We start from the raw sequence: 12,928 nt of genomic DNA, 5'->3' as shown, positions 1-12,928 counted from the left end.
TTGTCATAAGGGATATTTTATGTATTTTAGTTCTTCTGGTTGGCTAACGAGCATGTCCTGAACAACCCTGAAATCTATCACTCAGAAAATTAAAAGCTTTATACAAGCACTGAATTCCCATATTAAATTCCCTCGTTCATACATGAAAGTTCTCTTTTGCAAGTTTTTGGTTTTCTTATTTAAACATGGGTCGAGGGGCGCCTGGGTGGCACAGCAGTTAAGCGTCTGCCTTCGGCTCAGGGCGTGATCCCGGCGTTATGGGATCAAGCCCCACATCAGGCTCCTCCACTATGAGCCTGCTTCTTCCTCTCCCACTCCCCCTGCTTGTGTTCCCTCTCTCGCTGGCTGTCTCTCTGTCAAATAAATAAATAAAATCTTTAAAAAAAATAAATAAATAAACATGGGTCATACCTGTCACATTAGTTTTCTCAATGTTTATATATTTTCAGGCATACTTCCCTTCCTCTGTGTTGATTTCAAAACCACTAGGGCAGAAGAGACTAGCAAAGAGTTACCAGGACAACATCCAACTTGATCCAGATACTAGTTATTGAGTGGGTATCATGTGCTAAGCACAGCTCTACTGTTAAGCAAAAAAATTATCTCTGAACTCTCTGGAAGCAGTGGGGAGAGGGGAAGCAATATGACTTATACAATCAATTTGGATTAATCATTGTCCATTTTTCTTGTCCTACATTTAGGGTTTTCAGTGGTTCAAAAACTTTTCTACAACCAGAGACAGATGGAGAGAGACAGAGACACACAGAGACAGAGACACACACACAGAGAAATTTGTATCAGCAGGAAAATGAATTTGAATTTGTTGCAATTTTTAAAACTTTGAAATCGCTCTAGAAATTCCATATGGCCCCTTGTACTGAACATCAATCCCACTAGCCACCCCTTTCAGCCAGTGCCTAGATCTGTACAAAATCACTTTCACTTCTCTGCCATTATATCACACTAAAGGATCGCACTCATCATAATGTCATCTTGAACATACTTCTCATCATTTTTGCTTTTCATGTACAGATGGTCTCCGACTTACGATGGTTCAACTTATAAGTTTTTGACGTTATGAAGGTGTGAAAGAAGTCTGAATTTGGATCATCTCCAGGGCTGGCAACATGCGGTTCGAGCCCCTCTCATGATGCTGGACAGCAGCCGCTGCTCCCAGGCAGCCATGTTGTCGTGAGCAAAGACAATGGAGACACTGCCAACCACTCTGTACCCATGCCACCATTCTGTGGTATCACTTTCAGTAGAGAATGCAATAAATTACATGAGATATTCAACACTTTATTAGAAAATGGGCTTTGTGCTCAATTGTTTTGCCTAACTGTAGGCTAATGTTGGGCTAGGCTCGGCTAGCTACAATGGTAGGTTAGATGTATTAAATGCATTTTTAACCCAACGATACTTTCAACTTACGTGCTTCATCCAGACATACCCCCATCGTAAGTCAAATAAGATGCATTTCTTCTCTCTGGCAAATACTTATACTGCAGATTACCTCACCACACATAACCTACCCAGAACCCTCTGAGCTGAATCATAGTTATTATTTCCACCTGCATTCCAAGCACACATATCTTCCAGCCACCGGAACCAAACTCTAAATATAAAACAGGCTGTTACTAAAGAGATTCAGATGTACCACTGATGCACATCCAGAAATTTTAATATCCTAATAGAACTTTTATCCTTTTAAGTGAATGTAAACTCTGCTCCTTCAGCTGCAACACTGGTTTGCCTCACTTTGAATCGCCAAGATTTTATCAGGCAACACTCTATTCCAGGCACCGTGCTTGACAATGTATACATAAAGTTTCATGGCATAGTACTACCCTTGGGAAACAGACAATCCAGTTGAATGAGATTGAGGGTGTTCAGAGCATTCTAGATTCACAGTGGAGGGTACCTAACAGCCTGATAGAATTGGACACTCCATTATGGGACACTCTCAGCACAGGTCTTGAAGGATATGGTGGGGGAGGTAGGGAGAGACATTCATAGTCCATTAATTAAGTATTCACTGAAGACCTACCATGTGCCCAGTGCTGCGCCAAGCCAGAGAGCTGGTATCATGGACTAGATATTGTCCCCAGTCAATAGCCAAATTCAAGACGGCAGTGCAGTCAAAAGAAAAGTATGATGAGGAAGTCCAGTGAGCTATGGGGCCATCTCAGAGGAGCACCCCCAGAGTAGGAAACAGCATAAACAATCTGGGGGAGGAACGAAAATGGCTCTTTAGGAATTCTATCTCATTTGGCATGGAAGGCCTTTCTGAGAGGGTGAGTTTCAGACTGAGACCTCAAGGAAAACCTTTATGGGTGTGACATCCAGCTTCCCCCAAGGAAAGGCTCTGTACCAGTGCTCTCAGTGCTAGTGGACTGGGATTTTTCTCAGAGGGGCTCACAGTTCAAAGTCATCTGTAAAAAATTCCTCACCCATCTGCTTTCCCCGTCAATGAAGGATTCTAATTCTTTATAAACTGGGTTCTATGGTTGCAGAGATAAAACAAAATACAAATCTCACTGGCAGTTTTACTAGGGAATTCTTTAGAATTTGCTATTGAATGAACCAGTCCTGTGTGATATTTTTACTCAAAAATGGAAAATTCACTCCCCTCAGTTCCTGGTGGCATTCTGACAGACACACTTTTATTGCCTTCTTACCCCCAAGTCATGTACCCAGGCAGTCCAAATAAAAATATAACCACCACACAGAACAAGGTCAGAATTTTCACTCAAGATTCAGATGAATACTGTATTCATGATCAAAGATCCTGGACTCAGGCTTTCCAGTTATGGATGCCATCATTCTCATGGGCCAAAGAGATACTGGATTTTAAAAAGCAAAACCCGACCAGAAATTTGAATCTTAATCACATCCTTGGAAAAAAATTAAAGGAGCCACTATTTCCAGTCCATGGAAACTCTACTTCTTGTTTTCCAGCATCATCCTCAGATATCAGAATGGTTGGGTACTCCTGCTCATTGGCATTATCCTTTCACGTTCATCTTGCTCCTTCAATTGTCTCTTCACTTCCTGTTGCACCGTCCTGTACGGATGTCCCCCGTTCCTCATCACCCAAGAAACTCCCAGGAACGGCTCCTGGAGAGGGCACATTTTCTTCTGCTGTGATTCATTTTCTCACCAACACTTACCCTTGCAGCTTTTCCCCTTTACTTTCTGGGAGAGCAAAGGAGGGGGGAGTTACATGGTCAATGCCCAGAAGCTTCGGACAATGTCCACATCTCTATTGACCTCTTTTGCTCTCTAACACCTAGATCCGTTTTAAAATTAGATCTTTCTTCAGACATTTACTCCACAGTCCTAATATTCTGACTCTTTTCAAAATATATTTTCTCCTCCATCTAAAAGATACGAAGATGTGGAACAGCTGCATCTGTGGTAATTTGCTAATTATCTCTGCTTCTTCTGGCTCCTGAAGCTTGAAAGATGTGGAGAGTGAAGCCCAAGGAGCAGCCAGTTCAGACACCAGACTTCCTTGGAAGAGCAGGAAGTGATTAAAACAGGTGGTTTTAAGTCTCTAACAAAAATGCAGTCATAACTAATCTTATTAATTTCTTTTATTTTATGAAACATACATGTAAAAATGAAGACTTTGCCTCCTTTCCCCAACCTGAGTCACTATTAAAAATTTGTCTAGGGGCGCCTGGGTGGCTCAGTGGTTAAGCATCTGCCTTCAGCTCAGGGCGTGATCCCGGGGTTCTGGGATCAAGCCCCACGTCAGGCTCCTCTGCTGGAAGCCTGCTTCTTCCTCTCCCACTCCCCCTGCTTGTGTTCCCTCTCTCGCTGGCTGTCTCTCTCTCTCTGTCAAATGAATAAATAAAATCTTTTAAAAAAAAAAATTTCTCTAGCCTTCAAGATTTTCTCTGCTCTTGCAAAAGATTCTCTCCCTTCCTCTCTCATCTCATCTACCTACCTGTACTGTATATACTATTCACCAGGTCAAAGAAAGAGAAATTCCTTTTTCTAACACATTCCACTTAAACCTCACTGTGGTCTGCTGCTGTCACAGGACAACGCTCAAAGACTTTGCATTTCATGCTCCATTCAAGAGGGTTTGGTCACCATCAGGAGCTCCTTCTCGAGAGCTCATAACAAAGAACCCTGGACAGCGATTCAGCAAAACCTATGTGATTCTGTTTCCAAATCCACAAATATCGTAATTTCTTCCAGAGACTTAAATCTGAGCGTTCATGTATACTGCCCTCCTGGGGTGCAGGTGCTGTGTGTCACCTGCCGTCATTACCTCCCCTCTGTCGGTCACAGGACTTGACACCTGCCAAATGTTTGACACAGGAATTATTTATGGAAGGTGGGCAAACAAGCTAATCCACAGGTATTTGTTGCAAATTTTAAAAGAAGATAAAACTAAAGATTTTATATGACAAAATATACTCAAACCTGCTTCTCAAATATCTACGCATGGGGATGGGAATTGTTCATCTCCAACATCAACGGTCTCCTGGCACTTCTAAGAGGAATGTACCGAAATCTGCGCTTGCAGTCAGGAACTCAATGAAGAATAATTGAGTTAAATAAACAAAACTCTGTAAATCTCAATAATTTCTATAGCTTATTCCTGATGGCCCACACAAACAGACGCTGCCTTCTTCTCAAAGGCGTTGATCTAAGCATCTATAATTAGAGCTTCGGTGCTGATAACACATCAGGCTTCATAACGCAGGATGCCCCAAAGGTGGGGCCAACAGCAGAGGTACTCAAACTTGACATCTCAGGCGGCTAAATTGGCTTTTTCAGTACCTAAGCCATGTTGAAACCCTGTAATTTTGTCTCTCTGGCAACTCACAATTTTTCATTTGCTTTTATTTACTCGGGAACCCCAGGAAAAGAAGACTCGGCAATGAGCCCGAGATCCCTGGGCCGTCCCAGGCTTTCTCCCGCGCACTCCAGCCCCATCGTCCTTTTATCTGAGGCTCGCGGCCCCTGCCTAATGGTATGAAAATGCATCATAGCTGCACTGAACAGAAAGCTAATAAAGTGTTTCCCTCTGCCTTCTCACTTGAATCCTCTCATTTCGTTTTCCTTCTGATCCTACCATTTCTGAGTCTTTATACTGTGTGACCTGGGTCTCAAATAACTGACTTCTCATTAACCAAAGACATCCTTATGTCCCTGGGGCCCATTCATTCATCCATTCATTCATGGATGGTGTATTGAGTATTTCCTACATGTCACATGCCAGGGATATAACAGTATCACAGTCACAGTTTCTGAAAATGCAGTCTAGCAGAGAGAAAAGGCACATCGTCCATTAATTATGACGCATCATGACAAGATCTGTAGCAGAAGCAAGGATCGTGCACTAGGAGATCTTGGATAAAAGAGTAATTATATCTGATCAGGAGGGTCAGAGAAGGTGTCAGAACTGTTCCTCCAAGGCAAGAGTGGCCTCATTATGGCCTTCTGCCACGATCTCCTGTTTACCCCTCTCCCAGGTCTGCAGTAATCAGTGGTCTATTTTTCTTCCTCCATCGGAAAACTAAAGTCCATATGGGCACAGAATGTGTTCTGAATCTGTGGACCCCTAAGCGCAATCATAGCATCAGATATTAATTAATTAATAAGTAGTGAATGCATTAACTTTCCTACTCAACAAATCTACTGAGCATGTGCCAAGTGCTGGGCACTCCCCAGGCATTGCGGGTACAATAGGCTGAGCAGAAAAGGCCCAGCTCATGCTCTCACAGAGCAGACGGTCTAAAAAGCAAGACAGAATCACACGGGTCTGTAATCTGTTTGGTGCACCTGCGCACTACCGTGAAACTAGCGGCCAGATGAAAGTCAAGTTGATTGTGGAGTGGTCGTGATAGGCTGCTCTATCCGACAGGGCAAGCCAGGGAAGGCTGTTCTGTTAGATGACTCCTGAGCAGAGCCCCAAAGCAAATGAGGGCATGAGCTATGTGGGTACCTGTGGAACGATGTTCCAAGTGGAAAAGACGCACCTGGCGGGAATATGGCAGGCACAGTAAGGAGCCATAAGAACAAGAGGGGAGGAACCGGGGCAGGGGCCACAGCGGGAGCACTTCATGGTATGGGTCTATGTAGGACACTGCGTTTTTCTTTTGAGTGGGAAGGAAAGTTTCCGGAGTATTCTGATGGAAGAGAGACTCTGATTTGGCTTCTGTGTGGGAACAGCCCGCAGGGTAGGCAACGACGGGACAGGGAGATGAGAAGTGGGAAAGGATGATGCTTTCGGAGAGGGTGGCAGTGGTCCAGATGAAGGGACACAGTGGCATCTGGCTTAGGTCAGAGGGCCAGAAAGCAACCACTGATTTCCTGATTGCCAGGATGCACTTTTATGTGCTCATTACAGGCAAATGCATTTTATAGATAAAGTCCTGGGTGTCTCTCTCTCTCTCTCTCAAACACATACATACTAAGTAATAATACATTTTTGGCAATATTAGCAATGAACTCACATGATGCGTTTACAGAAAAGGTCTGTCTTCCAGTAGTTGAATTAGAATGACAGTGTGTTCTCTGAAAACGGAAATGAGCACCTTGCAGGTATCACTGGGGAACATGTGGCAAGAATATTGTATATGTGGAAGCTCCCTACTGTTACTATGTGAACGTGGCCAAACTGTTCCATACTTGTTTCTCAGTTTCTAACTAGGCAAGTCACACAGGCATATGTCCAACCACTCAGAGCTTTAGTGAATAAAAAATTAGTTTATATGAAAATGCATCATAAATAATACACTATAATGTACATGCTGATCAATATCTAACATATCAAAGACATTTTATGGCTTAGAAATTATTTTCATAGCTATCTGATCATCACAAAGCATGCTGTCATGTGTATCCATCACAACAAAACCTCTGAATACAACAGCCTGGATAATATCCCCATTTCACAGACGGGAAAAATGAGCCTCAGTGACCTTAAGCACCTCCTCCAGCTTCATGAAAGGAGTAAGTGTACATGAACTTACACATGAGAGGAAAAGACCAAAAGCAGCTGGCACGTGATCGAATTCTCTCCTGACCATCTTCTAACGGAGGAAACAGGCAAGAGCGGACACCCCCAAGAAAAGAAAGCAGGGCCTGGCCTGGTTTCCCTCTGAACATGCTGATCACTGGACCTCCTGGTAGAGAAGTGACCACACTGACCAAGAGGAAAATGTATGTTTGTGGAAAGCTGTTAGCAGCACGACCCGAGTCTAGCTAGCATTACTTATCATCATCAGACCTGGGACCTAGGAACTAACGAGGCATAGCTCCTTAGAAATTTCATGTAAGCCCGGTAACGATCTGAGTCTAAAATGCAGAGGTTTCAAAACCAAAACACTCCAGAGAAGGAAAAAGTCATCTAGAAATCTCTCTTTCTGTCTCAATCAGTGCTGGAGAGAAAGAGTTTACATTTCTTCTACGGACTGTCTCCTATCAATATCCTGAGTTCTTTTTCCATTCTGCTGAGTGCATAATATGATTGTCTGCACCCCCAGATATCTTGAGGCTTTGGTAGGCACACCTTTCTCTTGTATGCAGTGGTTCTCAGCCTAGGCTGTACAGGAGAATCAGCTGGGGGAGCTCTGAATCGCTACATCCGAGAAAAATTAAGTCAGAATCTCCAGGGACGGGGCCAGGGTTGGGAGGCAGGTGTTGGCATTTTACTGCTCCCAGGTGATTCCAACGTGCAATCCAGGCTGAGAAGCGGCGGCATGTTCAGGAGCCCCGGGCTGCGTGATGCATGACCTTCTTTAACACAGTTCAATGTATCACAAAGAAATACAGCTCATCTCTGACCTTGGTAGATGACCCTAAGTCAGGTTTTTAATGCTACGCTAATTTTGATATTTTTCAAAATTAAGGTTTAATCATTAAATTAGTCCTAAAGACCACTAAATTGAATCCTTCTATTGCATTTTTAACTGAACTCATAAAACTTTCTGGCACATGAACCTAATATAATATTTGTTTGTTTATGCCATTATTTATCTGCTGACTCACTTAGCCATTCACTGCTTCGTCTTCAAAAGAATGTGGGTGAGCTTTACTCCCATTTATATGCATCTGGTCACAAGCAGAGCATACAGAAAGTTCACTGCAGCACAAAGACAACGTGTAGAAGCAAAAGAACGAGTGCCTAATAGGCTACAGTGGAGACGATATCATTTGCTTCATTTTCAAAGCATCTTCTTTAGGGCAGAAGTTGTAACTCCATTTGTTAAAGATTAATTACAAACTCCAATGTAGTAATCAGGTTATACTGCAGCTCGTTTTCCAAGCCTGAGCATTTGAAAGCATCACGTTTGTACATGTACAAATGTACATCATCTGTCAGGTGCACATGTGAGGGGCACCTGGGGGGCTCCGTTGGTGAAGCGTCTGCCTTTGGCTCAGGTCATGATCCCAGAGTCCTGGGATTGAGCCCTGAATCAGGGAGTCTGCTTCTCCCTCTCTCTCTGCCTGCCTCTTCCCCTGCTAGTGCTGTCTTCTCTCTCTCTCTCTCTCTCTCTCAAATAAATTAATAAACTCTTAAAAAAAAGATGCATATTTGGCTATCGAATTGTGAGCCCACAACTGATTCTGCTCCCTGTGTGGCCCCCCCACGCCCCGGTCGGACAGTGCTCACCAGATGCAGCAGGGACCCTCCCGAGGAAACGGCAGTGTGCGGGTCCGCGCCCTCCTTCAGGAGCCGCAGCGCTGAAAAACCGAAAGAGCAGGCGGTTACGGCACGCGCTTTGTCCACACCGGGAACCCAAACCCAAGCATTCCATTAACATCTGAGATACAAAGAGCCATAAAAGCCAACGCAGACACATTAACCGCCCTCTGACCTTACTTCCGTATGTATGATTGGTGGCGTTTGTCTTCACGTTCAAACTTATTCCTAGGTTTGTCAATGTAATTTCCCATTACAGCTGCGCAAATTACTCAGAAAGGGGAATGCGCTCTTACAGTTTATTGTTTCAACGGGTCTTGTTTGCATATCCTTGGTAGGGCAAAATAATAAAAAGAAATTACTTCACTAGGCTCATGGAGGCATTGGTTCACTTAACTTTTATTTTTTAATCTCATTAGGGCCCATTGGCTTCAAATAAAGTTTACGCTCTGGACCTTAAACTTCTCTTCCTTCAATGACCTCCTGGCAGTGTGTCCACCATTCCCAGGAAGGACTATGGGACAAAGCCATTTCTACCTAAGTTAATAATGCCAAATAGGTCAAAATACATGCCAATTATCAGAAGAAATGCACAGTTGGGAGGTGACCTGTGTTGCCATCTGAACAGCAAAGGTGAATTCATTAGTACAAGGAATGCCACAGGCATGAGGAGGCTGTTATAATCTCCACTTCTTACAATGGGCTCTAGGACCAGCCTCACAGAAAGGCTCATCAGTTCCCCAAAGCACTATCGTGGTTTCCACAGTTAACAGCAGCATCGCAGTCTCAATGAAAAGCCATTAATGCATTTTCCACAAAAACTATAATTAAAGCAACAGTGACTCTTTTTTTCCCCCCATTATAACACAGAACGGTATTAAATGGCTCGGATTCAAACGCACACCTCACTGAGCATATTGTTTTTCCACAAGTTTCTCTGTAGTCTGGAGTGTTACCTGAATGTATCTTCTATTTTATGGTACCCCAAATCTTTTATGTGTTCCAACACCTAGTGTGTCACCATCTTCCCCAAAGTTAACCACACGTCACAAGGGGTGCCATGGGTCCTGGCAGACATGGCTACTCCCACTGTCCCCTCTCTAGGAAGGCCAGCTCCTTGATGACCCATGCAGTGAGGGTGAAGAGGGAGCCTGAAGAGCCCCTCCAAAATGTGGGTAACATGGTGACAGCAGAAACAACCCACACCCAGCCCAGTGTGCCCTCCAGACAGCCCTTCCTCAAGTCCGATGGCCTTTCGTCCAAATCTCTCTCCCCAGGGAAGTGAGACACACTCCCGCGCCCTCTCAACAGCAGCAACACTTGCCTCCGTGGACCTGCGCCCCTTCACTTCAGTCCTCTCCCTGCAAGCTGTCCTCAGTAGGAGTCTGTCCACATCTATTCACCTTCTAAGTGGCTTTCCCTTGGATATGTTCTTTCTCCAGTTAAGAGTTGAATTCTTTTCATAACATAGATTCTCCTAATGATGGTAGTTTGTGACAAAAAAAAATTCTCAAAGACAGCAATTTTACAGGATCAAGTGTAACCTAACATGGTGTGGGACGTCCATCTGCTTACAGGGGCATCTCCCTCCTCAGCCATCAGGAGAACATCCAGGAAGGTAAGTCCTTAGCCTTTCTTGTCCTCACTGTATTTCTAGGAGCTGTCCTACTACCTGGTAGGCAGATGCCCTTTCTTTGTCCCATTCCCGGCTCTCTCTATGCACAAGTATCATAAGCCAACACATTTCCTGCTCCCTCACATACTTCTTGCCCTTAGTTTTGAACAGTCCATTGCCAACAACAGACAGTTATTTAAATACGTTTGCCAATGGTTTCCTCAGGAGATAAATAGCACTTTTACCCAAATGTTTATTTTTTTAGCAAATGAAATTATTCATCTTGTATTAACTAATATCAACACAGCACTTTAAAGTTTTCATAGCAAAGCACATATACTACAAATACAGTATGAGGCAGATTTTGTTAGAAAAACATTAATAACATGCGGTCAGATTTTTTAAAAAGATTTATTTATTTGAGAGAGAGAGAGAAAGCAGGGGGGAGGGGCAGAGGGAGAGGGAGAGAGAGTCCCAAGCAGACTCTGAACGGAGCAAGGAGCCTGATGTGGGGTTCGATCTCATGACCCTGAGATGAGGAGCTGAGCTGAAACCAAGAGCCCAACACCCAACCGACTGAGCCACCCAGGCTCCCCTGCTGTCAGATTTTTGAGTAGAATCCACCACGCACGTGTGTAGTGAATCACACATAATAGGAGTCGGTGATACACTGGCCGTGGATTTGGCTATGAGGCCTGGCCCCACTGAGAGAGCTACTGCACTCTCTGTGCCTCAGTTTCCTGTCAGTTGAGTTCACATCACACCCTGCGGCACTGGCAAAAGTGAGTGAGCCAACAAGCAGCATGTTTATCATGCCTCCTGGCACTGGGGACCGATCCCCAAGTGATTTATACTAGTATAATCACTCTATGTTACGAAACCCCATTATAACATATCCTAGAATCCATAACTTAAGGTTTACTCTAAATTTTCTCAAAACCTTCCAATTTGTAAATGCTGAATGGAAGTGTAGGCTACAAACAATGCAGATTTAGCAGCAGTCACTTGGAGGACGAGTGTGTAATTTATCAAGCACGACACGGGTGAGGAGGACTACGGCGGGATATAGTGACAAACGATGAGCGTGCGGGGGTAGGGGGTGGAACACTACGTATGGCTCGGAGGACTGGGTCAGAGAGGACACGGCACATCCCGCTACTGGATTTGGACACCATTTTGTGGGCAACAAAGTGGATCACAGGGTTTCAAGCAAAGCTGGAAAAGATTCATTAGCTAAGTGTTATGGACTGAATGTTGGTGTCCTTCCCAAATTTCTGGGTTGAAGCCTAACCCCCAAGGTGACAGTATCAGGAGCAAAGTAGATGGAATGAGTAAGAAAAAAAAAAAAAGGCAATAAAAAAGAACCAAAAAATCCAAAAATAATGGGCAAGATGGACTTTATGTAGCCCGCAAAGTTAACATAGCTACTATGTAGCCCTATACAAAGTTTGCTGGCTCCTGAGTAAGGTTAAAATGAAACGAGGAAGTGTGTCAGACATCGCTCATTTATCAAGGACCTGAGGGACATCTTTGGAAGTAGGATAATGGTTTTTGAACAATGTATCATATGGCATCACATTTTTGGTCCTGACATAACCCATTTGCAAGTATAGCCCTGAATGAACATGTCCTTAATTCTAGACAAGCAAGAAGACAATAAATCAAACCAACTTTCGTGGTGTGATTGTCTTATCTCAAGCTGCCAATGTGATGTCACTGAACCCAGGGTGGGGAAAAGATGGGGCACAGCCCGTGATTTATGCAGCATTTCCACACCCACCCACCTCAGGACACGAAGGTGACTTCAAGGGCATAGATGAGAGAAAAATGCAGTGAAGTGATGAGTCTTGAGTATTACTCTTTTTAAAAAATATTTTATTTATTTGAGAGAGAGAGAGAGAGAGAGAAAACAAGCGGTGAGGTGGGGGAGAGACAGAAGTAGACTCGCCGCCGAGCAGGGAGCCCGATGTGGGGCTCGATCCCAGGACCCCAAGATCATGACCTGAGCCGAAGGCAGAGGCTTCACTGACTGAGCCACGCAGGCGTCCCTTGAGTATTACTCTTTATTACAATCTATTTAGTTGTAAGTTTATAGGCTTTAATTTTTACTGTAGGCTTTGTTTAACTGTTTCACAACCAACTGACAAATTCCCAAAACTTTAACAACTGGTCCTCAGGGGCTGGAAGGGCAAGCTCAGTGCACCACAGACAGGGGCCTGAAGTCCTTAAGGAACAGGTCCAAGAACGTCCAGGAATGACAAGGACACTACATCCAAGAATTCCAGAACTTCTTGCCGCAGTGACAGACAAATAAATCCCACCCCGTCTCAAATGGGTCACACCTCAGCCCGAGGAGAAAACAGATGGGGACAATTTGAGCACATTTTTTTCCCCTAGATATTAGGGCTCTTTTCCAAAAGGACTGTTTACGTTATCAGAACTAAGAACCACAGAGAGCGCGCTGACTGGGTTGGCCCTGGCTACCACGGTGGGGACTCAAGAACAAGACAAAATCAACTATTGACAAAATAAAGAAATGTTTTTCACACACACCAGTTGTAGAGTGAGCTAAATCCTATGTCTGCTGAGGGCAAAAGGCAATTTTACCCCAATCCAGGACCCTGTGAGTCTACTTTAACATATAA

General features: G+C 44.0%; 1 protein-coding gene across 1 annotated transcript in view; it reads right to left on the bottom strand.

Moving 5' to 3' along the window:
- MYO16 (myosin XVI) overlaps positions 1-12,928 on the bottom strand; it is a 434,741-nt gene that overhangs the window by 381,349 nt on the left and 40,464 nt on the right. Inside the window, exon 2 of the mRNA XM_040624514.1 lies at positions 8,639-8,709. Within this exon, the coding sequence (XP_040480448.1) occupies positions 8,639-8,709 (71 nt within the window). The remainder of the gene's footprint in view (positions 1-8,638; positions 8,710-12,928) is intronic.

Source organism: Ursus maritimus, unplaced genomic scaffold (assembly GCF_017311325.1).
Source record: "Ursus maritimus isolate PB19 unplaced genomic scaffold, ASM1731132v1 scaffold_10, whole genome shotgun sequence".
NCBI classification, from domain to species: domain Eukaryota; kingdom Metazoa; phylum Chordata; class Mammalia; order Carnivora; family Ursidae; genus Ursus; species Ursus maritimus.
The sequence above is the reverse complement of the archived record's forward strand: the minus strand, read 5'-3'. Positions and strand labels throughout refer to the sequence as shown.